This window comes from Saimiri boliviensis, chromosome 11 (genome assembly GCF_048565385.1).
Source record: "Saimiri boliviensis isolate mSaiBol1 chromosome 11, mSaiBol1.pri, whole genome shotgun sequence".
Lineage (NCBI taxonomy): Eukaryota > Metazoa > Chordata > Mammalia > Primates > Cebidae > Saimiri > Saimiri boliviensis.
In genome coordinates, this window is record NC_133459.1 from 61,880,392 (window position 1) to 61,904,994 (window position 24,603).

The 24,603-nt window shown below is 35.1% G+C and overlaps 1 protein-coding gene across 4 annotated transcripts in view; it reads left to right on the forward strand.

Moving 5' to 3' along the window:
- Positions 1 to 24,326, forward strand: part of EFCAB7 (EF-hand calcium binding domain 7) — a 52,310-nt gene extending 27,984 nt beyond the window's left edge. Inside the window, exons 9-14 of one of the 4 annotated variants that reach the window (XR_012512442.1) lie at positions 3,403 to 3,560; positions 5,155 to 5,288; positions 10,626 to 10,774; positions 11,390 to 11,474; positions 12,140 to 12,274; positions 17,856 to 17,938. Coding sequence is in view for 3 of the 4 variants with exons in the window: in XM_003921477.2 (XP_003921526.1) it covers positions 3,403 to 3,560; positions 5,155 to 5,288; positions 10,626 to 10,774; positions 17,856 to 18,065; positions 20,553 to 20,660; positions 21,649 to 21,723 (834 nt within the window). In the remaining variant the exon portion in view is untranslated. Of the gene's footprint in view, positions 1 to 3,402; positions 3,561 to 5,154; positions 5,289 to 10,625; positions 10,775 to 11,389; positions 11,475 to 12,139; positions 12,275 to 17,855; positions 18,066 to 20,552; positions 20,661 to 21,648 lie in introns of those variants that run through there. The other 3 variants (XM_003921477.2, XM_074380953.1, XM_074380952.1) reach the window with 3 other exon arrangements.
- The last annotated feature ends 277 nt before the right edge of the window (positions 24,327 to 24,603 follow it).

Genomic DNA, 24,603 nt, shown 5'->3' on the forward strand with positions numbered 1-24,603 from the left:
GGGGAAAGTATTTTTCTATATTTTATTTTTTAAGCTTTTATATACCTTTGAATTAAGGTATAAACAATACTTAAACACTATAGTTATTATGTGTTTTATTAATTATAAAGGATTTTTTCTTGTTTGCTGAGATTTCTTAAGAATTAAGGATAGGAGGTGGGCATGGTGGCTTGCACCTGAAGTCCCTGCTACTTGGGAAACTGAAGCAGGAGGATTACTTGAGGCCAGGAGTTCAAAGCTGTATTATGCTATGATCGTGCCTGTGAATAACCACTGCACTTCAGCCTGGGCAACGTAATGAGACCCTGTCTCTAAAACTATTTAAATAAAGAATTGAGGATTGGTTGGTAGCCTTGAGTGTTGGCTTGTACCTTGTAAGTTGGGTAATATTGTACCTCACTTTCATCTTTTCTCAGTGCCCTGATGCCTCACATGTGAACATTTGATATACTCAATAAAAAAGGTTGATGCCAGTATATTTTTTCCCTGAATGCAAGCAATTCAAGACTTTGGAAAAGTTGCTGGAGATGTTTGTCTTACTTATATTACTACCGCAAAACAGAAAAACTTTAAGATTACTATCCTCAGGCTTGACTTATTTTATAGGGTTCAAAAATAGACTGATATGAAGAAATGCTTTTAAATGTTTTTATATGTTGCCCATGGGGTTGTTCTGATCTTTTCTAATTATATATTTACTCAGAGGCCAAATATGTGAGGCCAATACATAAATGTAGCTATTTATTTTATGAGGACTACAAAATACATCTGTTATACAACAGAAATAATACTATTCAAGGGCTTACTGCAATATCATATTTAATCTTTATATAGACTCAATGACAGACAAACATTTCCCTGATGGAATGTTATATAAAAGTCTTTATTGTAGGCCTCCTAACAGACAAGAATAGACAAGAAACAAATAAAATTGGCTGAAGTTAATGTTTTGACTAAACACTTTAGAACTGACTACAAAGTTAAGTTCAAGATAAAGCATTATCTAAAACAATAGCTGTTTCCACTTTGTTTTGGGTAAAATTACTTTCTTATGAGATTACATGTGTAAAAAATTAGTATATAGCAAAACTATAATAAAGTTTTCATGAGTTTCTATTTACCTTTTTACAGGCTTCTGTTTAATCTGTAGTATGTTACATTTACAAAGGATTTTTTAAATTTGTATTTATAGTTTCACAGCTATTTTCTTATAGATGAATTGTGCCCATGAAAAAAACTTTCCATTTGCCATCCACAGTGGCAATGCAAGGTTATATGTGCAGATAAGGGAGGATCATGGGATAATATGTATTAGGAAGAAGCAAGATCTATTGTTTTACACTGGAGTCGACATCTGGCCAATTTCAAAGCTTATGCTTTTCAAAGGATGGATTTGGTAAATATTTAGTCTTTTTTTTTTTTTTTTTTTATAAGACAAAGTCTCACTCTGTTGCCAGGCTGGAGTGCAGTGGCATTATCTTGGCTCACTACAACCTCCACCTCCTGGGTTCAAGTGATTCTGCCTCAGCCTCCTGAGTAGCTGGGACTACAGGCACGCACCACCATGCCCAACTAATTTTTGTATTTTCAGTAGAGACGGGGTTTCACCATGTTGGCCAGGATGGTCTCAATCTCTTGATCTTGTGATCCACCCACCTTGGCCTACCAAAGTGCTAGATTACAGGCGTGAGTCATCAAGCCTGGCCAACATTTAGTCTTAAAACTGTCTTTTGGTTATATTGGATTTCTTCTTGTATCAAAATAGGGGACATGGTGACCTCAGGAAGATTATGATTTATCTGAGTTTGCAGGGAAGAAATAGAACTAAACCCAGAATTTAGATGAGCAACTTTATTTTGTATATGAGTCTCCAGAATGACCTAAAATATACCTGAGTTGTTGTTTGTTTATTTATTTAGAGATAGGGTCTTGCTCTGTCACCCAGGCTGGAGTGCAGTGATACAGTCCCCTGTAACCATGAACTCCTGGGTGCAAATATCTTCCTGCCTTAGCATCTCAAGTAGCTAGGACTACAGGTGCATTTTTATTATCGTTATTATTTGCAGAGATGGCATCTCACTATGTTGTCCAGGCTGGGCTCCAACTCCTAGCTTCAAGCAATCTTTCCACCTTGGCCTCCCAAAGTGGTGGGATGATAAGTATGAGCCATTGTGTCTGGCCCTATACCTGAGTTTTAAAAGGAATTTTTGGACATAATACCTGAAAGGATTCCCTTAGGTTAGTCTGTACCGAAGTTATTACACACATGTAGAAATTGCTTAGATTTAATATATTTAACAGAGACAAATGCCAGCTTTTATAGAAACCTTTGGGCTCCAGAAAGCTCTTAGGAGATACATGGAGGGATACCATTCACTTTTTTTTTTTTTTTTTTTTTTTTTTAACAGAGTTTCACTCTATTGCTCAGGCTAGAGTGCAGTGGCACAATCTCAGCTCACTGCAACCTCCCCCTCCCCCTCCCGGGTTCAAGCAATTCTCCTGCCTCAAACTCCTGAGTAGCTGGGATTGAGGGTGCCCGCCACCATGCCCAGCTAATTTTTGTAATTTTAGTAGAGGCGGGATTTCACCATGTTGGCCAGGCTGGTCTCAAACTCCTGACCTCAAGTGATCTGCCTACCTTGGTCTCCCAAAGTGCTGGGATTACAGGAGTGAGCCACCATGCCTGGCCTGCTTCCTTTTATAGAACTGGAGAATAAAATGTTTTCCTATACTGTGTCCTGGTACTTATGATAAATATCCAACTTTGATAGGAAACAAAATTTCACATAAAGCTGGTTTATTTGGGATTCTGCTTCTTGTTTTATAGTCTATATTACATTACAAAAAGTAAAGTTCCAGAGCTTTCATCCACATAACTGAACTCTTATAAATATGGTTAATTTATACCAATAGTGAACTATTTGAAAATATATTTAATTTTTATTTTATGTAATTGAAATCTGATTTAGAAATCATATATTTATATCTGAATCAAATTAGGAAACCATAATCTAGAATATTATAACTTTTTTTAAAAGGAGCTCAGTGTTTAAATAAAAAAATGACCTTAAGATTTATCTTTGCTTCCTCTTGAAGGTATTTGCATCACAGACATTTTTGAAGATTATTGGGGAAGATTTAGAAGATATATAACTTACCAGTTACAGTTTTAGGCATTTGTTTCAAAAATATATAAAGAACTACTATATCTAATGATTTCGTCATGGGATTACCATTAAGAAAAAGAATTTGAAACCTGTAAAAAGATTGATAGAACTATAATAGAATTTGTAAATATTGATTTAAAAATCATTTCTAATGAGTCCCTTTCAGAAGAAATATTGAAAGCTTTAAATTAAAAGATTTTAATATGATTGTTTTGTTTCATTGTTTTGAGAAAAGGTGTTTGGATGGACTGGTGAACTAGGACCTGGAATTTACTGGTTATTTCCTTCCACAACTGGCTGTAGGCTAAAGAAAGAAGTAAAACCAGTAACAGATGAAGCCCAACTTGTATATAGAGATGAAACAGGGGAATTATTCCTTACAAAGGAATTTAGGTAAGTTTTGTTTATTAAGGTTAAAATTATAACATCTAGACTGGATAGATATTAATAGCCTGTGTTACTCCCTTTCCTTTGGCCAGCCCCTACTCCCATCCTCAGATTCTAATTCACCAATTCAACTGTTGTGATAACCTGTATGAACCTGGAGGATATCCTGCTAAGTTAAATAAGCCAGGCACAGAAAGATAAATACTGCATGATCTCACTTACATGTGGGAACTTTCTTTTTTTTCAACAGAGACAAAGGTTTGCTCTGTTACCCAGGCTGGAGTTCACTGGCACAATCATAGCTCACTGAAGCCTCAGACTCCAGGGCTTAAGTGATCATCCCACCTCAGCCTCCTGAGTAGCAGTACCTGGGATTACAGGTGCTTGCCAGCATGCCTGGCTAATTTTTTTTTATGCGATGGGAGTCTCCCTGTGTTCCCCAGACTGGTCTTAAACTCCTGGCCTCAAGTGAGCATCCTGCTTCAACCTCTCAAAGTGCTGGAATTATAGGTTTGAGCCACCACACCCAGCCTAAAAAGTCAAACTCATAGAAACAGAGAGTAGAAGAGTGTTTACAGGAGCTGGGAGTGGTGGGGGTGTTGGGGATATATGTTGGTGAAAGGATACAAAATTTTAGTTTGATAAGAGGAGTAAGTTCAGGAGATCTATTGACAAAATGGTGATTGTAGTTATATATTGTAACCTTGAAAATTGCTAAGTGAATAGATATTAAATATTTCCACTAAAAAAAGATAAGTATGTGAAATAATGAATATGTTAATTAACTTGATTTAGTCATTCCACAATTATACATATATCAGTAAATCACATTGCATACCATAAATCTATATATCAAAACATAACAACTCATTCTTTTTTTTTTTTTTTTTTTTTTTGAGATGGAGTTTCGCTCTTGTTACCCAGGCTGGAGTGCAATGGCGTGATCTCGGCTCACCGCAACCTCCGCCTCCTGGGCTCAGGCAATTCTCCTGCCTCAGCCTCCTGAGTATCTGGGATTACAGGCACACGCCACCATGCCCAGCTAGTTTTTTTGTATTTTTAGTAGAGACAGGGTTTCACCATGTTGACCAGGATGGTCTCGATCTCTCGACCTCGTGATCCACCCGCCTCGGCCTCCCAAAGTGCTGGGATTACAGGCTTGAGCCACAGCGCCCGGCCACAACTCATTCTTTAGGCATCTGAAAATGTTCTTCCATTTGCAGATCTGGGATTGTCATTTATTTCTGGGTTCCACACATTTGGCAAGTCAATTTCAGTCAGACATCTACCAGTTTCTCCCTATAGGTCTACCTTCTCTAGAGGAAGAAGAAAGTAGATAGGAGAAAGGAAAAAAGAAGGAAACTACTACTATTCATTGAGTTCTTACTATGTGTTGGGATACTGTGGTTGCTTTACAAGCTTGTTTATCTCATGTAATACTGGACTGAGCCAAAATTGTATTTGGATGCATTAATTTTATAGTTTAAAGAAATTGTGTAATGCTATGATATTACTTCCATTTGAATGTTATCCTCATAGAACCCCTATTCAGTGTAGTTGCCTTGGAGACAAGATATAACTAGCTATTTTATAATTTTAGGTCTACTTTATCAGATATATTTGAAGTGATTGATTTAGATGGAAATGGTCTTCTTAGCCTTGAAGAATATAATTTTTTTGAATTGAGAACAAGTGGTGAGAAATGTGATGAAGATGCTTGGGCTGTCTGCAGAGGTAAGCACTTTTCTTTTTCTTAACAGATGTATAAAAATATATATAGCACCTTTTCATCCCTAAGAAATAAGAAGTCAAACTTCTTCATGAAATATTATTATAGCATTTAGGACATTTTGAAAGTAGCAGCATTGTTTGTAGATCATAAAAACTTAAACATTTATTTTTCTTAAACGGATAGTTGGTATAATACTCAAGTTAAAAGAGAGTATGAATTACTTAATCATAATTTCAGTTTTCAGCCTCTACTCTTTGGGGTTTAGAAGACAAAAAACTCACCCTTGCAGTTGATAAAACTGGGCCTGAAGTGGTCAAGAGCCACAAACGATGACCAGGAGAGGGCAGCAAAAAGCCAATAAGCTAGAGTTTTACTTACAAATTAAGGTTTCCAGGAAGTTGTTTATATTATACACGTTAGAAATTCTTCAGTGCTTTTTATATTTGAGTTTAATTTTAAAAATCCATCTATGGAAGTATTGAAGCCAAAATGCCAAGATGGACAAAGAAAATCACTGAGAATGGAGCAAAGTCAATTGTCACTTGGAAGAATTTTGGGAAGACAAGCTTGCATATTTAAGCCAAAGACTGCAAGATCAGAGGCGAAAGCCAAAAGCCACAGCCAACTATAGATCGTGGAGCAAGAGGTATGAGGAGACCAGAATGCAGTCAAGAGAGATTAACTCACATATGCTTTCACTGGAATAGTAATGTGTGGGTCTTAAAATGGTCTAAACTTGGCAAAGTCAGTGAGCCAGGTTGGGAGTCTGTTTACCTAAATAGCAGTAGGGTATAATATTTATGTAAAGGAATATTTTAATATTTCTCCTTTTAGCTGAAAGTTAATGTGATCAACAATAATAAATGTATATTGATTTGTAATATTAAACTTTGATTAATAAGATTCATATACATAATAGAGAATTTCTATAAGAAGATGTAATTATCTTATAACTTTAATGATATAATCTTTTAATTGGCATTAGAGCACATTCCATAAGAGCCAATTTATGGTTTTCTGATGGTAAAGTTGGTGGTAAGTAAAATTCTAATTTAAAATTTTAATTAAATTGGCAGAGTTGATGGTTAACATTTTTGAGAGCTTACTATTTACCATGTACCAGCTGCTGATCTATGCACTTCTACACACCAACTCTATGAAGTAATACTTTATTATTCTCATTTTATAAATCAGGAAATAGAATTAGAGGTTAAGTAACTTGACCAAGGCTTCACAGCAAGACAGTTTCACAGATAGTCAGAGTCCAGAACTTTGAACTCCATGCTATCAAAAAGTATCCAAGATTTATTGACTTGAAAATGATTTGGATGAATGTCTACTTCACCAACATTAATAATACTGCAAAGAAATGAGAGCTTTTAAGGTTTTAATGTTTCCCCTGAATAACAAGAAAGTGTACTGTTTATCTGTAAGATTATTTTAATAAACTTTTTTTATACTTAAAGATGCTTTTATTTTGTTTATTAACAGATTTTATTTTTAGAGAAATTTTTAGGTTTACAGAAAAACATAGGCTGGGTGCTGTGGCTCATGCCTATAATCCTAGCACTCTAGAAGGCTAAAGCAAGATAATTGCCTGAGGCCAGGAGTTCAAGACCAGCCCGGCCAACATGGTGAAACTCCATCTGTACTAAAAATACAAAAATTATCCAAGTGTGGTGGCAGGTACAGTAATCCCAGCTACTCGGGAGGCCGAGGTAGGAGAATTGCTTGAGCCTGGGAGACAGAGGTTGCGGTGAGCTGAGATCGTGCCACTGCACTCCAGCCTGGGTGACAGAGTGAGACTCCATTTCAAAAAAAAAAAAAAAAAAATCTTCCATATATCCTTCCTCACCCACAAGTTTTCCCTATTATTAACATCTTGCGTTTGTATGGTACCTTTGTTACAATTGATTAGTGAATATCAACACATAATCATTAACTAAAGTTAATAGTTTACATTAGGTTCACTCTTTTTGTTTGTTTGAGATAGAGTCTCTGTCACCTAGTATGGAGTGCAGTGGCGTGATCTCGACTCACTGCAACCTTGGCCTCCAGGCTCAAGCAATCCTCTCACCTCAGCCTTCTGAGTAGCTAAGACTACAGGTGTGTGCCACTACATTCGACTAATTTTTGTATTTTTTTGTTGAGACAGATTTCACTATGTTGCCCAGGCTGGTCTCAAACCCCTGAAGGATTCAGTCTTGTCTTGTACAGTTCTATGGGTTTTGACAAATATATAATGTCATGTATCCACCATTACAATATCATGTACAATAGTTCACTGCCCTAAACATCCCTGTGCACCATTTATTCATGTACCTGTTCATCCCCCTGACCCCGGCAACCACTGTTCTTTTTACTATATCTAGAATTTTGCCTTTTCCAGAGTGTTATACAGCTGGAATAAGACAGTATGTAGCTTTTCCAGCCTGGCTTCTTTCACTGAGCAATTTATATTTAAGATTCCTCCATGTCTTCTTGTAGTTTAATAGCTCATTTCTCTTTAGTGTTGAATAATGTTCTATTATATGGATGTACCATAGTTTGTTTATGCATTTACCTGTTGAAGAACATTTTGGTAGCTTCCAGTTTCTGACAGTTATGAATACAGCTGCTGTAAACACTTGTGTGCATGTTTTTGTGTAGACTTAAGTTTTCTATTCATTTCAGTTGAATAATTACTGAATTCTATGGTGAAACTATGTTTAGCTTTGAAAGATCCATCAAACTGTCTTTCTATGTGACTATTCCATTTTGTATTCCCACCATCAATGAATGAGAATTCCTGTTGTACTACCTTCTTATCAGCATGTGGCATTATCAGTTCCATGGATTTTAGCCATCCTAATAAGTGTACAGTGGTATCTCATTGTTGTTTTAATTTGTAATTCCCTAATGACATATGTTATTGAGTATCTTTTTATATACTTATTTGCTGTCTGTATATCTTCTTTGGTGATGTGTCCGTTTAGATCTTTTGTCCATTTTTTAACTTGGAATTTTTTTTATTGTTGAGTTTTAAAAGTTCTTTATGTATTTATAATATAAGTCCTTAATGGATGTATATTTTGCAAATACTTTTCCCCAATGTATGACTTGTCTTTTTATTCTCCTAATGGTGTCTTTCACAGAGCAGAAATTTAAAATTCTTTTTTTTTTTTTTTTTTGAGACACTCTCACTCTGTCACTCATGCTGGAGTGAAGTGTTGCCATCTCAGCTCACTGCAACCTCCACTTTCCAGGTTCAAATGATTCTCGTGCCTCAGCCTCTTTTGTAGCTGGGACTACAGACATGCACTACGATGCCCAACAACTTTTTGTATTTTTAGTAGAGATGGGGTTTCACCATGTTGCCCAGGCTGGTCTCAAACTCCTGGCCTCAAATGATCCACCCACCTCGGCTTCCCAAAATGCTGGAATTACAGGTGTGAGCCACTGTTGCCAGCCTGGAAGTTTTTAATTTTAATGAAGCACCATTTACAAAGTTTTTATTTCATAGGCCATGCTTTTGGTTTATATGCTTTTGTTGTTGTGTCTAATACCCCATCACCTAGATTGCCTAGATTTTCTCCTATATTTTCTAGGAATTTTATAGTTGTATGTTTTACATTTGGGTTTGTGACTCATTTTGAGTTAATTTTTGTGACAGGTGTTAAGGTCTGTGCCTAGGTTTGTCTTGTTGTTGTTATCGATGGTGGTGTTTTTGTTGTTTTTGCATGTGGATGTCTAGGTGTTTCAGCACCATTGTTGGAAAAGAGTATCCTTTCTCCATTGAATTGCCTTTGCTCCTTTGTCAAGTATCAGTTGAATATATTTGTGTCGGTCTATTTCTGGACTCTCTATTCTGTTCTGATCTATTTGCCATTCTTTCACCATTACCACGCTATCTTGATTACTGTAGCTTTATAGTAAGTCTTGAAGTCAAATGTTAGTAAATTTTTTAAAAAATTAATGAGGATTGAGATTTTTACATTTTAAAAATAGATTAACATGTTCTCACTCATAAATGGATATTGAACAATAAGAACACATGGACAAAGGGAAGGGAACACACACCAGGGACTGTTGGGGGTGGGGGGATTAAGGGAGGGATAGCAGGGGGTGGGCAGATTGAGGAGGGATAACATAGGAGAAATACCTAATATAGATGACGGGGATGGATGCAGCAAACCACCATGGCATGTGTATGCCTATGTAACAATCCTGCACGATCTGCAAATGTACCACAGAACTTAAAGTTAAAAAAAAAAAAAGTAAATTAGTTGTTGATAGTCTCTATGCTATAGTATCTATATATGTTTTTAAATGTATTTATATTATATATCAAATAATTTTTTCATCTTGCTTTCCTGCATAGTAGCTCTAACCTCCGTTTTTGTGGCTACCGTTTCTCTTCATGATTGAATTTAATCTTCATTTATTTTTTTCCTTTGAAAAAGTTATGAATAACTTCCAACTCTAAACATTTTAAGCTATTAATTAGTCAACCAGTTTTAAGCAGTTATGTCTCTGCTGCTTTTCTTACAATAATGCATACAAAAGAGATGCTATCTCAAATAGAGTACCTTAGGTATATTATAGATGTGAGTTGGAAAATAAGATCTTTCCTGTTGTAGGAGAGCTAACAAAATATCCATAATAAATAACTACTTATTTTCTATGTTAGAGACAAATTCAGGAATTATACATGTCTAGAAACTTCTAGGTAAATTTAGTTTTGTTCATAAATAGTGTTAAAATGGGCATACTTAGATTTACCTTGGAAAATGTAGTTGATTCATGGATTCCAGAGTGCTTCCCACTATCTGTCAGTCTTTCAAGGCTTGGGGACAATTTAGTTAAAATTAGAGGAATTACGCATATAGTAGTCTCCTTAAATATGGCACTATTCACATCTTTCTTTCTGAAACGCTAGTAGTTTGGGGAGTATTATATCAAATTTATCCTGTTTCTGCTGGCTTTAAGTGGCAAATACATATGAAGCATTTTAAGTCGTTGAAATATATAGCAATGTATGTGCTAAATAAGCAGGTAGATTGGAATTTGCCTGGAAATATTATAATTTCCTCAAATTTTAGAATATATTTGCACTATTTGTAGCTTCAGGATTTATTGAAAAATGAAATCGTGTACTATGATGTAAGCTGAGTTATGGGAAATTAGAAGGATAGCTCTCAAGAATGTTTTGACTCATTTTTATTCCACTTTTAGATTGCTCATAGATTCATAGGCCTCTTTTAAAATAAATATCTATGCATAATAATATATCATAGACATTTTATTAAAGGTATGAACTTTTACATTATGTAAGAAAAAACTTTTGATTGTTTAAACAGAGAATTTTGATACAAAGAAGAATGAACTAACAAGACAAGGATTTATGGATTTGAATCTAATGGAAGCCAATGATCGAGAAGGAGATCCTTGTGACCTTTGGGTAACTCTACATTCTATGGGCTACAATAAGGCTCTGGAGTTGACAGAGGTAAAGCATTCTTAAAGTTTTGCCAACGAATTCAGTGTACATAATATTTTACTTTATGAACATTTTCCTGACATGTAACTTTCAAATTGGACACTTAAATCTTTAAACTTTAGTATATGAATGAATCCTGGGTGCAACATGTTTCTGTTGGTTTATACAAGTTCTTGTTCTCACCTGAAATTTAGTTACTGCCAACATTAAAATAATTTAGAGACCAAAGAGTTTAAGTATATAATATGCAAGAAAAAAAATTGGTATTTAAAAAAATCATAACTGGAAAAGGCAATTTGAGTTACTGAAGTCTCATTTATATAGGGAAACTCTTTATCTTAACAATTTAAAGACTCAATTAGAATAAGGAGAATATGTCTGGATTTCTGATGTTTTTACAAAGGGTACTTTTGGGGTTAATATTTGTAAAACCCTTGGAACAGTGGCTGGCTCATACAAAGCACTCTGTATGTATCAGCTATCATAATTATTATGATTATTAACATAGGACTCGTAATAAACCAGAGGGGTAATAAAAATTTGAAAATTAGGACTTATTTCTTAAATTCTGTATTTCTTTCTCTTTTTTCTTTTTCCTTCTTTCTTTTTTTTTTTTTTTTTCAGACAAAGTCTTACTCTATCACCCGGCCTGGAGTGCAGTGCAGTGGCACAATCATAGCTCACTACAACTTTGACCTCCTGGGCTCAAGTAAGCCTCCTGCCTTAGCTTCTTGAGTAGCTAGGACTAGATGCCCCCACGTCCAGCTAATTTTTCAACTTTTTTCTTTTTTTTTTTTGTAGAGATGGGGTTCTCACTGTTTAACCCAGGCTAATTTCTGTATTTCATGTCAGATTTAAAATATAGAATTTAAGAGTTTCAGTTTCAGGCCACAAGTTAAATAACAATACAGTTGTTTATACTGTTAAAATTAAAAATAGTCTTTGTCCTTTTTCTATACTTGAATCAACTTAAGAGAGCAACACTAACATTGACAAATTTTGTTTTAGATACATTTAGACTTTGATTTAATTCCTGGTTTTGACATTATTCAAAACCTTCATTAACCTGTTTTCTGAGAGGTTCTCTATTGTTCCCCGTTTTTAGAAATAGGAGGTAAATAGTTACAGTAATTATTTATATCCTACGTTAGCCTAACATTCAGTGACTGCCACATTTTAATCATGTATAAAATTAGCATCTAATATATGAACACTATTGATTCTGCTATACATGTTGTTGCTTAATAGTGAAATTAGTTAAGAGCAATTTAAGACTTTTTGCTGCAGTTACTGATGTCATTTACATTTGAAACTATAAGCAAGAACAATTTCTGGGCTAACATTTAATTTAAATTTTATTGATTTATTGAATAGGTAATATATTTGCATCATTTAAATTCAAAAGGTAAAAAAATATATAGCATACATTGGAAAGTATCAATAGATGATGAGATTGCCACTCAGTAACTGAAAAAAAAGACAAAGCTGAATTGATTGCTTACTATAAAGGTGAGTTATGCTAGTCAGGTACAGTCTCTCCACTAAGAGCACAATGCTCATTTATATAGGGTTTGGGGGAGGCACGGAGTTCAGGGAAGGCCTGGCTTTTAGACGCATGAATGAGTTAATAGTATCTGGGGAAGCATGGTTACTTGAATGAGACTGTTGATTGGTTGGCACTTAGCAGTGTATTTACTGATGTGAATCCATCTCTGATTGCCTGACTTTCAAAAGTGAGGAGCTGACACTGGTTGCCTAACATAATTGAAGTGGAGTTGTTCCTGATCAGTTTAACAGATTTAAAACCTTTTTTCTCTACTGACTGTTTGTTTTGCCGTGCAGAAGCTGTGGAGTTTGATTAGGTCCCATTTGTCTATTTTGGCTTTTGTTGCCATTGCTTTTGGCGTTTTGGTCATGAAATCCTTGCCTACGCCTATGTCCTGAATGGTTTTGCCTAGATTTTCTTCTAGGGTTTTTATGGTGTTAGGTCTGAGGTTTAAGTCTTTAATCTATCTGGAGTTAATTTTGGTGTAAGGTGTCAGGAAGGGGCCCTGTTTCTGCTTTCTGCACATGGCTAGCCAGTTTTCCCAACACCATTTATTAAACAGGGAATCCTTTCCCCATTGCTTGTTTTTGTCAGGTTTGTCGAAGATCAGATGGTTGTGGGTATGTTGTATTTCCTCTGTTCTGTTCCATTGGTCTATATCTCTGTTTTGGTACCAGTACCATGCTGTTTTGATTACTGTAGCCTTGGTGGGAATGTAAATTAATTCAACCACTGTGGAACACAGTGTGGCGATTCCTCAATGACCTAAAAATAGAAATCCCATTTGACCCAGCAATCCCATTACTGGGTATATATCCAAAGGATTATAATCATTCTCCTATAAGGACACATGCACACGAATGTTCATTGCAGCACTGTTTACAATAGCAAAGACCTGGAAACAACCCAAATGCCCAACGATGATAGACTGGATAGGGAAAATGTGGTACATATACACCATGGAATATTACGCAGCCATCAAAAATGATGAGTTTGTGTCCTTTGTAGGGACATGGATGAACCTGGAAACCATCATTCTCAGCAAACTGACACAAGAGCAGAAAATCAAACACCACATGTTCTCACTCATAGGCAGGTGTTGAACAATGAGAACACATGGACACAGGGAGGGGAGCACTACACACTGGGGTCTGTTGGGGCGAATGGGGGAGGGACGGGGGGTGGGGAGGTGGGAAGAGATAGCATGGGGAGAAATGACAGATACAGGCGAGGGGACGGAAGGCAGCAAACCACACTGCCATGTGTGTACCTATGCAACAATCTTGCATGTTCTTCACATGTACCCCAAAACCTAAAATGCAATTAAAAAAAAAAAAGTTTTTTCTTATCAAATTTGTTTATTGTTTCTTATTTTTTTACTCATTTATTTTTCTTATTAAATTCTCCAATTTAGATTGAATTACAGATTATACATTCCCTGTATCAGCCTGTGAAGATCGTCTGTTAAAGAGCAACATAACTTCTTTATTGCTCTTGCTGAAACGGCATTGCCCCTATATCACCGTAACTGAATTGCTCTTTTACTGAATTTAATAAGCAAAACTTTCGTGTTTAGTTTTCCCTTTTTTTCTTTTCTGTTTTCTTTTTTAAAATAGAATTTTATGATATTTCTTTCTAGATTCAGAACTGGGAAAATTTACTTTCTTTTTTAAAGTACTACATAACTTTTTATTCTACTTTTGTATGGGTTAACAGGTAGTTGAGAGCCAAATATTGCGCTAAACTTAAGTAGCATCCCATAATGTAGGTTTTACTATTACAGTCTTCCCCATCTTCCTTACCACATATATTGTTAATAGTTTTACAATGAATAATTTACAGTTAATAGTTTTCTTACTTGTTGTTTGCTTCCTCTATTAAGTTAGTAGGATAAAGAAAATAAAGAAATACAAGATCAAGCCCATGAAAAGAAAAAATAATAAAACCGTAAGGCAACCCTTTAGGATGTGATAAGATTTTAATTTAAAAATTTTAGAATGTACAAAAATCACTAGCATTCCTATACATCAATAATAGTCAAGCCAAGAGCCAAATCATGAAAGAGCTCCCATTCACAATTGCCACAAAAAGAATAAAATGCCTAGGAGTACAGTGAACAAGGGAGGCCAGCATTCTCTACAAGAACTACAAACTACTGCTCAAAGAAATCAGAGATGACACACACAAATGGAAAAACATTCAATGTTCATGGATAGGAAAAATCAGTATCATTTAAATGGCCATACTGCCCAAAGCAGTTTATAGATTCAATGACATTCCCACTAAACTACCATTGACATTCTTTACAGAACTAGAAAAAACTATTTTAAAATTCATATGGAACCAAAAAAGAGCCTGAATAGCCAAGACAATTCTAAGCCAAAAAAAAGCAAAGCTGGAGGCATCATGCTACCTGATTTGAAACTATACTATGGGGCTACAGTAACCAAAACAGCATGGTACTAGTAGAAGAACAAACGTATAGACCAATGGAACAGAGTAGAGAACTCAGAAATAAGACTGCACACCTACACCTGTTTGATCTTTGATAAACCTGACAAAAACAAACAATGAGGAAGGGATTCTCTGTTTAATAAATGGTGCTGAGATAACTGGCTAGCCATATGCAGAAGATTCAAAGTGGGCCCCTTCCTTATACCATATACAAAAAGTAACTCAAGAGGGATTAAAGACTGAAATGTAAAAACCCTTGGAGACAACCTAGGCAATACCATTCAGGACATAGGCATGGGGAAAGATTTCATGATGAAGATGCAAAAAGCAATTTCAACAAAAGCAAAAATTGACAAATGGGATATAATTAAATTAAAGAGCTTCTGTGTAGCAAAAGAAACTATCAACAGAGTAAACAGATAGCCTACAGAATGGGAGAAAATTTTTGCAAACTATGCATCTGACAAAGGTCTAATATCCAACATCTATAAGGAATTTAAACAAATTTATAAGAAAAAATTCTATTAAAAAGTGGTCAAATGAACAGCCACTTTTCATCCAGCCAACAATCATTTGAAAAAAACTTGACATCACTGATAATTAGAGAAATGCAAATCAAAACCATAATGAAATACCGTCTCACAACAGTCAGAATGGCCATTATTAAAAAGTCAAAAAATAAAAGATGCTGGTGAGATTGTGGAGAAAAAGGAATGGTTATACACTGATAGTGGGAGTGTACGTGAGTTAACCATTGTGGAAGCCAATATGGTGATTTCTCAAAGACCTAAAGACAAATACCATTCGACCCAGCAATCCTATTACTGGGTATACACCTAAAGGAATGTAAATCATTTTATAAAGACACATATACATGTATGTTCATTGCAGCGTTATTCACAATAGCAAAGCCATTGAATCAACCTAAATGCCCATCGGTGGAAAACTGGATAGGGAAAATGTAGTAAATATATACCATGTGATACTATGCAGCCATAAAAAAGAACGAGGTCATGTCCTTTGCAGGGACATGGATGGAGCTGGAAGCCATTATCCTCAACAAACTAATGCAGGAACAGTAAACTAAATGCCCACATTCTCATTTGTAAGTGGGAGCTAAATGATGAGAACACATGGACACCTAGAGGGGAACAACACACACTGGGGCCTGTCAGAGGGTGGACAGTGGGAATAGGGAGAGGATTGGGAAAAATAACAAGTGGGTACTAGGCTTAATACCTGGGTGATGAAATAATTTGTACAACAAACCCCTATGACACATGTTTACCTATGTAACAAATCTGCATGTACCCCTGAATTTAAAAGTGTAATAAAAAAGAAAAAAATTAGAGAATATGTTTTAACATGGACGTTTTATGATGTTTTACTTTCAGTGAATATTCAAATATTGATCCTCTTTGGTTGAATCAAACTGATAGCCATGACTTTAAAAATGCAGAATATTACCAGAATCTACTCAATACTGAACAAATAGATTAAACCTTAAAAAATGCCACACTCAATATTATAATTATTATAAATAATCTTTTTAAATATTTACAAAGGTGATGTGTATGAAAAATAAACCCAGGTCTTCTACTTTTTAGTTCAATGATTTTTTAATTTTTTTTCTTAAAAGGGTAAATTTATTATTGCCAAAGGTTGAAGTTATTAAAATATTTTTAAAACAGATATTTGTATGTTCTACTAAAATTAACTTTAGACTTCTTTCATTTCCTTAAAAGAGGACTACCAATTTGTGAATTTATTCAGTTATTCAGCAAATACTTATTGAATACCTACTATGTGATAACTGCAGGAAGGAGGCACTGAAGATACAAAGATGAATAAAATAGTCAAAGTTCTTGCCCTTATAAAATTTATATTTCATGAAGGAGAATGATTATTAAATTATTAATTAATTAAAATGATTTTGGCCAAGCACAATGGCTAACGCCTGTAATCCCAGCACCTTGGGAGGCCGAGGCAGGTGGATCACATGAGGTCAGGAGTTCGAGACAGCCTGGTCAACATGGTGAAACCTCGTCTCTACTAAAAATAGAAAAATTAGCCAGATATGATGGTGGGTGCCTGTAATACCAGCTATTTGGGAGGCTGAGGCAGGAGAATCGCTTGAACTCAGGAGGCAGATGTTGCAGTGAGCGGAGATTGTGCCGCTGCACTCCAGCCTGGGTGATAAGAGCGAAACTCCATCTGAAAAAAAAGTTTTTAAAAATTATTTTAAAGGTATTTCAAAACAACTCAAAGGCTGATGTAGAGAACAGTGGAGAAATGAGGGAGATTGAGGGACCAGAGTAAATCCCGCTACAGAGGTGGCACTTAAGCTTTACCTGGAAGCGGAAGAACAAGGTACCCATATGAAAATACATGAGGATAATCTTCCAAGTGGAGAGAACACTATGTATGAAGGGCTTCATTTGTACTAGGATCTGAAAGATCAGGATAGCTGAAGCGTAGAGACACAGGAGACCAGGTTGGATGGAGAGGCAAAGGCTCTTTTACCCCACTGGCTCTTTTTTTTTTCCCACCACATTGTAGGCTGTGGTAAAAAGACTAAGGTAGATATTAGAAAAATTTCATTCCAAATACAGAAAATATTTTCAGATCTCATATTTTAAAGGTGTTTTTAGACTAAACATTTAGTCAGTGCTCTGTGTCCATGCAGTAAGCTTTGATTGTGAATGTAGTAATTTATTTAGAACGCTTTGATGAATTCTTTCAGTAGCCCTCACATTAGAAAAGAAAATTAGATAACATGATATTTGTTAGCATTGAACCAAATGAAGAGATGTTATTATGGCTCAAAGGAGGTATTGTATTACTGATTTGCTAGAGATTATTATTTTCTTTTATTTTATATTAACATTATCAGTTAATATGCTACTAAAAAGTCAGGATTTCATGCTTGCTTATTAGTCAATTCATAGCACTAAAATTTTCTTCTTAAAGTGTATTGGAAGGTCAAGATAGAAGGTATAATGTATCTTACGTGGTAAACACATTAATAAATAATCTATTTAAAATTCTATCAAAAGGCTAAAACAAGATTTGTTTCTTTTTCCTTATCAGGCATGTCCATTTGTCATTGATATCTATGCAGAAAAATGTAAGCCAAAAATTAAAGCTGTCCATATGGAGGCATGTAGTAGACAACTTGAGAAGGCCATTTGTAAATCTGTTCTTAGCAAGGGTGATCCCAAAGTAATGGATGGCTATGAAAATATCATTGTGCATACTTACAGTTGTGACACCTGGATAACATCAGTTGTTGAAAACAAGGTACCAAGTATAAGGTGGTTCTCCTTACTTTGCTACAAAGTTTACCAATATATTTCATCTTATTCCTTACTCTATTCTTAAGTGGTAATTAAGTATCCCATCACATTAATAAGGTTTATAATGCATAATTATTTTTTCTCCTCAGGTTTCTAACTCAAATTAGGTATGATAATTTTTATATGGTTTTTAAAGGTTTGAGATTTTTTTTTCTCTTAAAATATTAGAAAAATTAAACATTTTGATATTAATAAAAATAGAGCACAATCTGGGTGCAATGTATTTTATTTAGTTTGTTTCTAAAAGTTTTTACATATACATAGCTTTTAATAGTAGCTGTCATGTTTTAATGAAATATTATAAACAAGGAAAAAAATTCAACCCAGATTTTTACAGCAATATTGCAGAGATCCTATAGATTATCATTATTTTATCTAACTAACTATATTCTACTGTCCAAGACCTACTTTCATCAACTTGATTATTTCTACCTTCGGCTCTCTTCCCTGCTATTAATACTATTGATTACAGGTCAAGAGAATATGAGCATAAATTCTTAGGCAGAAATATCCAGTTCTCTAGAAATTATAAATTTTCATAAAACTTTATATAAGATGGCCGGCTGCTTAGTACTGTTGACTTATTTCTTTTAGTTCCTAGGTGAGACATATTATTTTTATGCCTGCTATACATTTCTTAGAATACTTAAGATTTGGAAGTGTTTTTAGTCAATCTGAGAGTATATTATGTAACTAACTCTTTTAGTTACAATAGGAGCCACCAGAAAGTGTAAAACATGATCTCTGAGTTCAAGGAATTTATGGGCTACAATTGGAAAGACAAAATTAATACTCTTGAAAGACATCAGAGAATAATTAAATGTTATATAATGTAGTACTGTTTGTGTATGTAATAGGGGTTTTATTCTGTTTCCTTTGTAGTTGTTGTTAATTTGGACCGTAGAAGTTGGGGAAGGATTTATATGAGGGAGAAGGGAGCTGTGGTATGGAGCATTGAAGGATGACTAGGATTTAGATATGCAAACAGACAGCCTTTAGAAGCAGGGGAAATAGTGTAAGGAGAAACATGGGAAGGATATATATAGTGTTTAAAGGAAAGAGTAAGAATATCTGCTTTGCAGAAGCAGACAGCTTTATTTGGAGGAAGATTAGGAAGGTAAACAACATACAGAATGGATCAAATTTATGTATGTTACCTTGAAAACAGGATAGCAGAGTTCAGGCTTGATTAAGCTTGGGTCCCCACCTAGTAGATTGCAGTTTTCAAAGAGACCAATCATGCCCCGGAGGGTGATTCCTAAGATCCATCATGGTTCCCTTTCTTCCCTCTATGTTTTGCTAGGGTTAAAAAGGTGGAAGGGAGTCACCACTTTACCCCCTCTCTGCTATCACTTATTATTTCTCAATTCTCTGCCTCCTTTTTCCTTAAGGAAAATTCAACTCTTCACCAAAATGTAACGATATTGCTAACATTTTAGAACTTATCTTGTGCCAGGCACTTATATATATTGGAGCATTTACTTCTCAAAACAACCCTATGGGATAAGTGCTATTCCCATTTTATAAACAGGAAACTGAAGCACAGAGAAGTTAAATAACTTGCAATTGATTACACAGCTAAGTGGTAGAAGATTTGAGAAATAAATTCAGGCAGTCTAACATTACACTACCCCCTTTGTAGTCATTAGGGTGTGATCACAGATTCTTAGTAGGGGTATATTTTGACTCCTGCATTTTTCCGATGTTTCAGTGTTCTGCTTTCCCTTGCTTCCTATCCATCCTAGGGGCCATTGTCTCTCATGTCAGTTGTCACTTCTTCCATAAAGTCTTCCTTGAAACCCCAGTCCAAGCTAACGTTCATCTTCTGTGTTTTTGTAGATCCCTGGAAATACCACTATTACAAGACTCAGCAAAGTGTTTTCTAATTGTCGTTTGTCTGTCTCCCCTAGAGTGTGAGCTAGGAGTCAGTAATTGTATCTCTTATCTCAGTGCACCTAGACCTTAAAACAATGCCTGATACACAGTTGATACTAGATAAATATATTTATTTATATATTGTGAATGAAGGAGTAAAAAGATGTTTTAGACATATTAGTTGGAAGGTAGTATTAAAATGAATGGAAGTAGAAAAAACTAGAGATAACAACAAAAGAAATAGACTATTGCTATCATAAGTCAAGGATGAAATAATGTGACCCTGGTATCCATAATACCCTGGGAATAAAGATTAAAAGGTAGGTAAATTTAAGTCACATTTAAAAGAAAAAGTTTATATAAGTGGTGACAGATTGGAAAGAAAACAAATGAGAACGAATCACAGATACATAGTCGAAAGAAGTAGTCAATTTGTATGAATTCGCAGTGCACTGTATGATATTAAAACAGAATTTCAGGGTTTACTCTGAGCCTTATATTTGACTGTAATAAAGAGAGGACTAGCAACTTATGAAATCTTTTTTTTTTTTTGTAGTCAGATGAGAAAGTGATTATTCACATCAACAATGAGCTAAGTAAAAACTGCATAAACAACAGAGGACTCAACATATTTGCAGTAGAAGTGGCACCCAAATCTACAATGGTAATGTATTATTTTCTAATTAAAGACTTTTGTTTTATGTCTTTGAAAAAATTTGCTATTAATGCTATGAGTAAACATGTAGATATAAAATGGAGTGGAAAATTATTTTAAGTATGGTATTGTATCAGTATCATTCTATGCTTAGAGACAGGAGAGTTTGGTTCTAATCCAGTTGTCACTGTTTGGTTGAGTGACTATGGGAAGTTCATTTGCTTCTATGTTCCAGTCTCTTTAAATGTAAAATTAAGATAATATCACTAGTTTTGCATACTGCACAAAGTTAATGTAAAGATAAAAGTAAAATGATGTACATGAAAGTACTTTTGTACATCATCTAGAAATGTAAAGTATTAATAGTAATTAGAATTTTGATAACTCAAAATGTTTTTATCTGCATTATTAAGATTTTCTAAAGTAACTTGAGAGGAAAAATGCCCCTGAGTTTTAGATAAGCAAAGAAGTCAAGAGCTAGAAACAGCTATAGTTCCGGTGTTAGCAGGACTCTGGGTTTCTGATTTAGCCAGGGGTTCAAAGTCAGGGACAGATTAATAGACCTACCTGCTGTGCAAGTGAAGGGAGAAAGGAAAAAGCTTCCTATTCTTACCCTTTCTTTCTCCATACTATCCATAAAATCCTAAAACATTCTGGAACAGGATAAAGAGATTATCTTTTGTTTCTCCAATTAAGATTTTAGAAAATTCTCTAGGTTTAGCTAGGGAAGGATATTTTCTCTTCTTTATATCACTCTTCTTTACCCACATTCACCCACACCAACTGACAGCAACTATATTAGGGTAGGATTTAGACTGGATTATCCTGTTAGATCTCAGATCACAGATTGCTAGTCTCTGCTAAGGATAAATATGGTAGAATTTTATCCGTACAGCATATTCTTATTACAAGGCCTAGCAATGTTGTCCTATTTAAAAATTAGCCAAAAATAACAACATATAAAAAGAGAGTAAAAGCTTTCTATTTTTATGTGCAGGTTTGTCAACATGTAATGCCTCTGAATGAACAACAAGAATGGATATATTATTGTATATATTCTCTTATTTCTTAAATAATTCTACTTAGAACTTACCAAACTAAGAATTATTTCAGATTTAGTCTGTTATTCACTAATCAACTAAATGCTACTTAATTTAACTGACGTACCTAAATAATAATCTATTCAATTTGTATGCATTTTTATTTTATGTCCATGTTATATACTTTACTATTAAAATATAAATAATGCTTTCAATATGTGGTGTTCTTATTTAGTAGGAAATCTAAGCACATTTTATTTTTGAATAGCAAGTCAAAATAAAACTACAGGTAAGATTTTTAAAAGTAATATTCAACAAATTCTACAAAATCCTCTACACTTTAGGTTTTTGTACTCTTAAAAAAAGGCCGGGAAAAAAAGGCCGGGCGCGGTGGCTCAAGCCTGTAATCCCAGCACTTTGGGAGGCCGAGGCGGGTGGATCACGAGGTCAACAGATCGAGACCATCCAGGTCAACATGGTGAAACCCCGTCTCTACTAAAAATACAAAAAATTAGCTGGGCATGGTGGCACATGCCTGTAATCCCAGCTACTCAGGAGGCTGAGGCAGGAGAATTGCCTGAACCCAGGAGGCGGAGGTTGCGGTGAGCCGAGATCGCGCCATTGCACCCCAGCCTGGGTAACAAGAGCGAAACTCCGTCTCAAAAACAAAACAAAACAAAACAAAAAAAACTGGTCTGGTGTGGTGGCTTATATCTGTAATACCAGTACTTTATGAGGCTGAGAAAGGAGGATTCCTTGAGTCTGCGTTGAGCTATTGTGATACCACTGCACTCGAGCATGTCTCTAAAACAAATAAATAAAATGTTAAATAAAAATAGCCATATAATTTTCCTATCACACAGAAAAATTAAAGCAAAATTTGGAAAAAGTTATTTTACGTACAGAAGTCAAAATCTAATGACAGTAGTGGGAATATTTTGTTCTAATAGTAAGCTTTTATGAATTTATTTGTGGATTGCTTTTAATTAATTTTGAAATAATAGGAATTAAATTTATTTTATATTTAATAAAGGAATACAGGGTATGAAAAATTATATTAAGCAATTAATAACTGTATGACAATATCAGTTAGAGAGTACTTGCCAGTAAATGTCAGCTTTTGAAATATCAATACCATTATGGCAGTATATTATTTTTGTACCCAGTACATATTAGCACATAGTTTAAATATCATTTGGGTTTTTGACCCTTGATTTAGCTATCTGTAAAATGCGCTGTCATTGTCTAGCAGTTGGAGTTCTTCATATGATGTGTCTTTAAAAGTAATAAAATGTGCAAACATTTTATTAATTGCTAAATGCCTTATAAGTCCAATAAATGTAACCGTATGTTCTGTTTCAGGTGTGTATTGAGTTACAGGAAATTAATTACCTGGATATGATACTAAAATCACATAATGAAATTGTTATCTATGTCCCAAATTGTAAAGGGGCTTTTATTATAGGATGATAGATCTTTTATAATAGATGACATATAGTGGTATACTGAATCATAGAAACTCAAGAAAAAGAATAATGAGCATTTAGGACTTAACCTTCCACCACTGTCATCACTTAAATATATCAACCCTCTCCCTCCCCCCTTTTCATTTCTCACTTATTAGAGGGAAAAAAAACCACACTGTCTTAATGATCTTATTTTCAATTAGTCATTAGAAAAGACAGTTATTTTGTTTCAAATTAAACTTTCTTCCAAGTAAATGAAAACTCAAGGGAATCAATTATATAATGAATATAAACTAGATTACATTTTTAAAATGTCTTTAACTAAGTTACTTTTTAAGAATTACTTGTGTACTATGGTACTGGAATATCCAAAAAAAAACTTAATTCAAGTCCTCAAATACTTGACTCATGGGTTGGTAGTAATTCTGTAACCAACTAAATAAAATTGATTGACATGTAAGAATGTTTTAAGTTTGCGTGGTGCTTCCTTTCTTCAGAGTAGTTTTTCACAGGTTGACCATGTTATTTTCAAAGGTACCTTTTGCATGTGGTTTAATAAAAGCACATTATCCAGCCTTACTAACAAGACATCTAGATGGGCTGAGCCTGGTGGCTCCTGCGTATAATCCCAGCACTTCGGGAGGCTAAGGCCAGTTTAACCCAGGAGTTTGAGACCAGCCTGAGCAACATGGCAAAATCCTGTCTCTAGAAAAAATATGAAAATTAGCCAGGCATGGTGGTGCACACATATAGTCCCAGCTACTCAGGAGGCTGAGGTGGGAGGATCACTTGAGCCCAGGAGGCAGAGGCTGCAGTGAGCTGAGATTGCACCACTGCCCTCCAGCCTTGGTGACAGAGTGAGGCTCTCTCAAATTTAAAAAAAAAAAAGACATCTGGATAAATCAGATCTCTTCTGTGTTCTAGATTCCATCCCTGCCAGTTTCATCAGTGTTCCCATTAAAACTTCTCAGGAATGAATTTTATCTACAAACATTCCCTTAGTATTATCTTTTCCCCATTATTACTTATACATATTCTAGCTAGACTCTTTAAGAAGGCTCTCATTCCCCATCTCTTTCTAGTATCTTATTTCTGTCCTCATTATCACAGCAAAAGGACTTGAAAAGAATGTTCATTCACTTTGTTATACCCACTTTCTTGACTCCCATTCATCCTTTCTTTCTTTCTTTTTTTTTTTTTTTTTTTGAGACGGAGTTTCACTCTTGTTACCCAGGCTGGAGTGCAATGGCGCGATCTCGGCTCACTGCAACCTCCGCCTCCTGGGTTCAGGCAATTCTCCTGCCTCAGCCTCCTGAGTAGCTGGGATTACAGGCACACGCCACCATGCCCAGCTAATTTTTGTATTTTTAGTAGAGACGGGGTTTCACCATGTTGACCGGGATGGTCTCGATCTCTTGACCTCTTGATCCACCCGCCCCGGCCTCC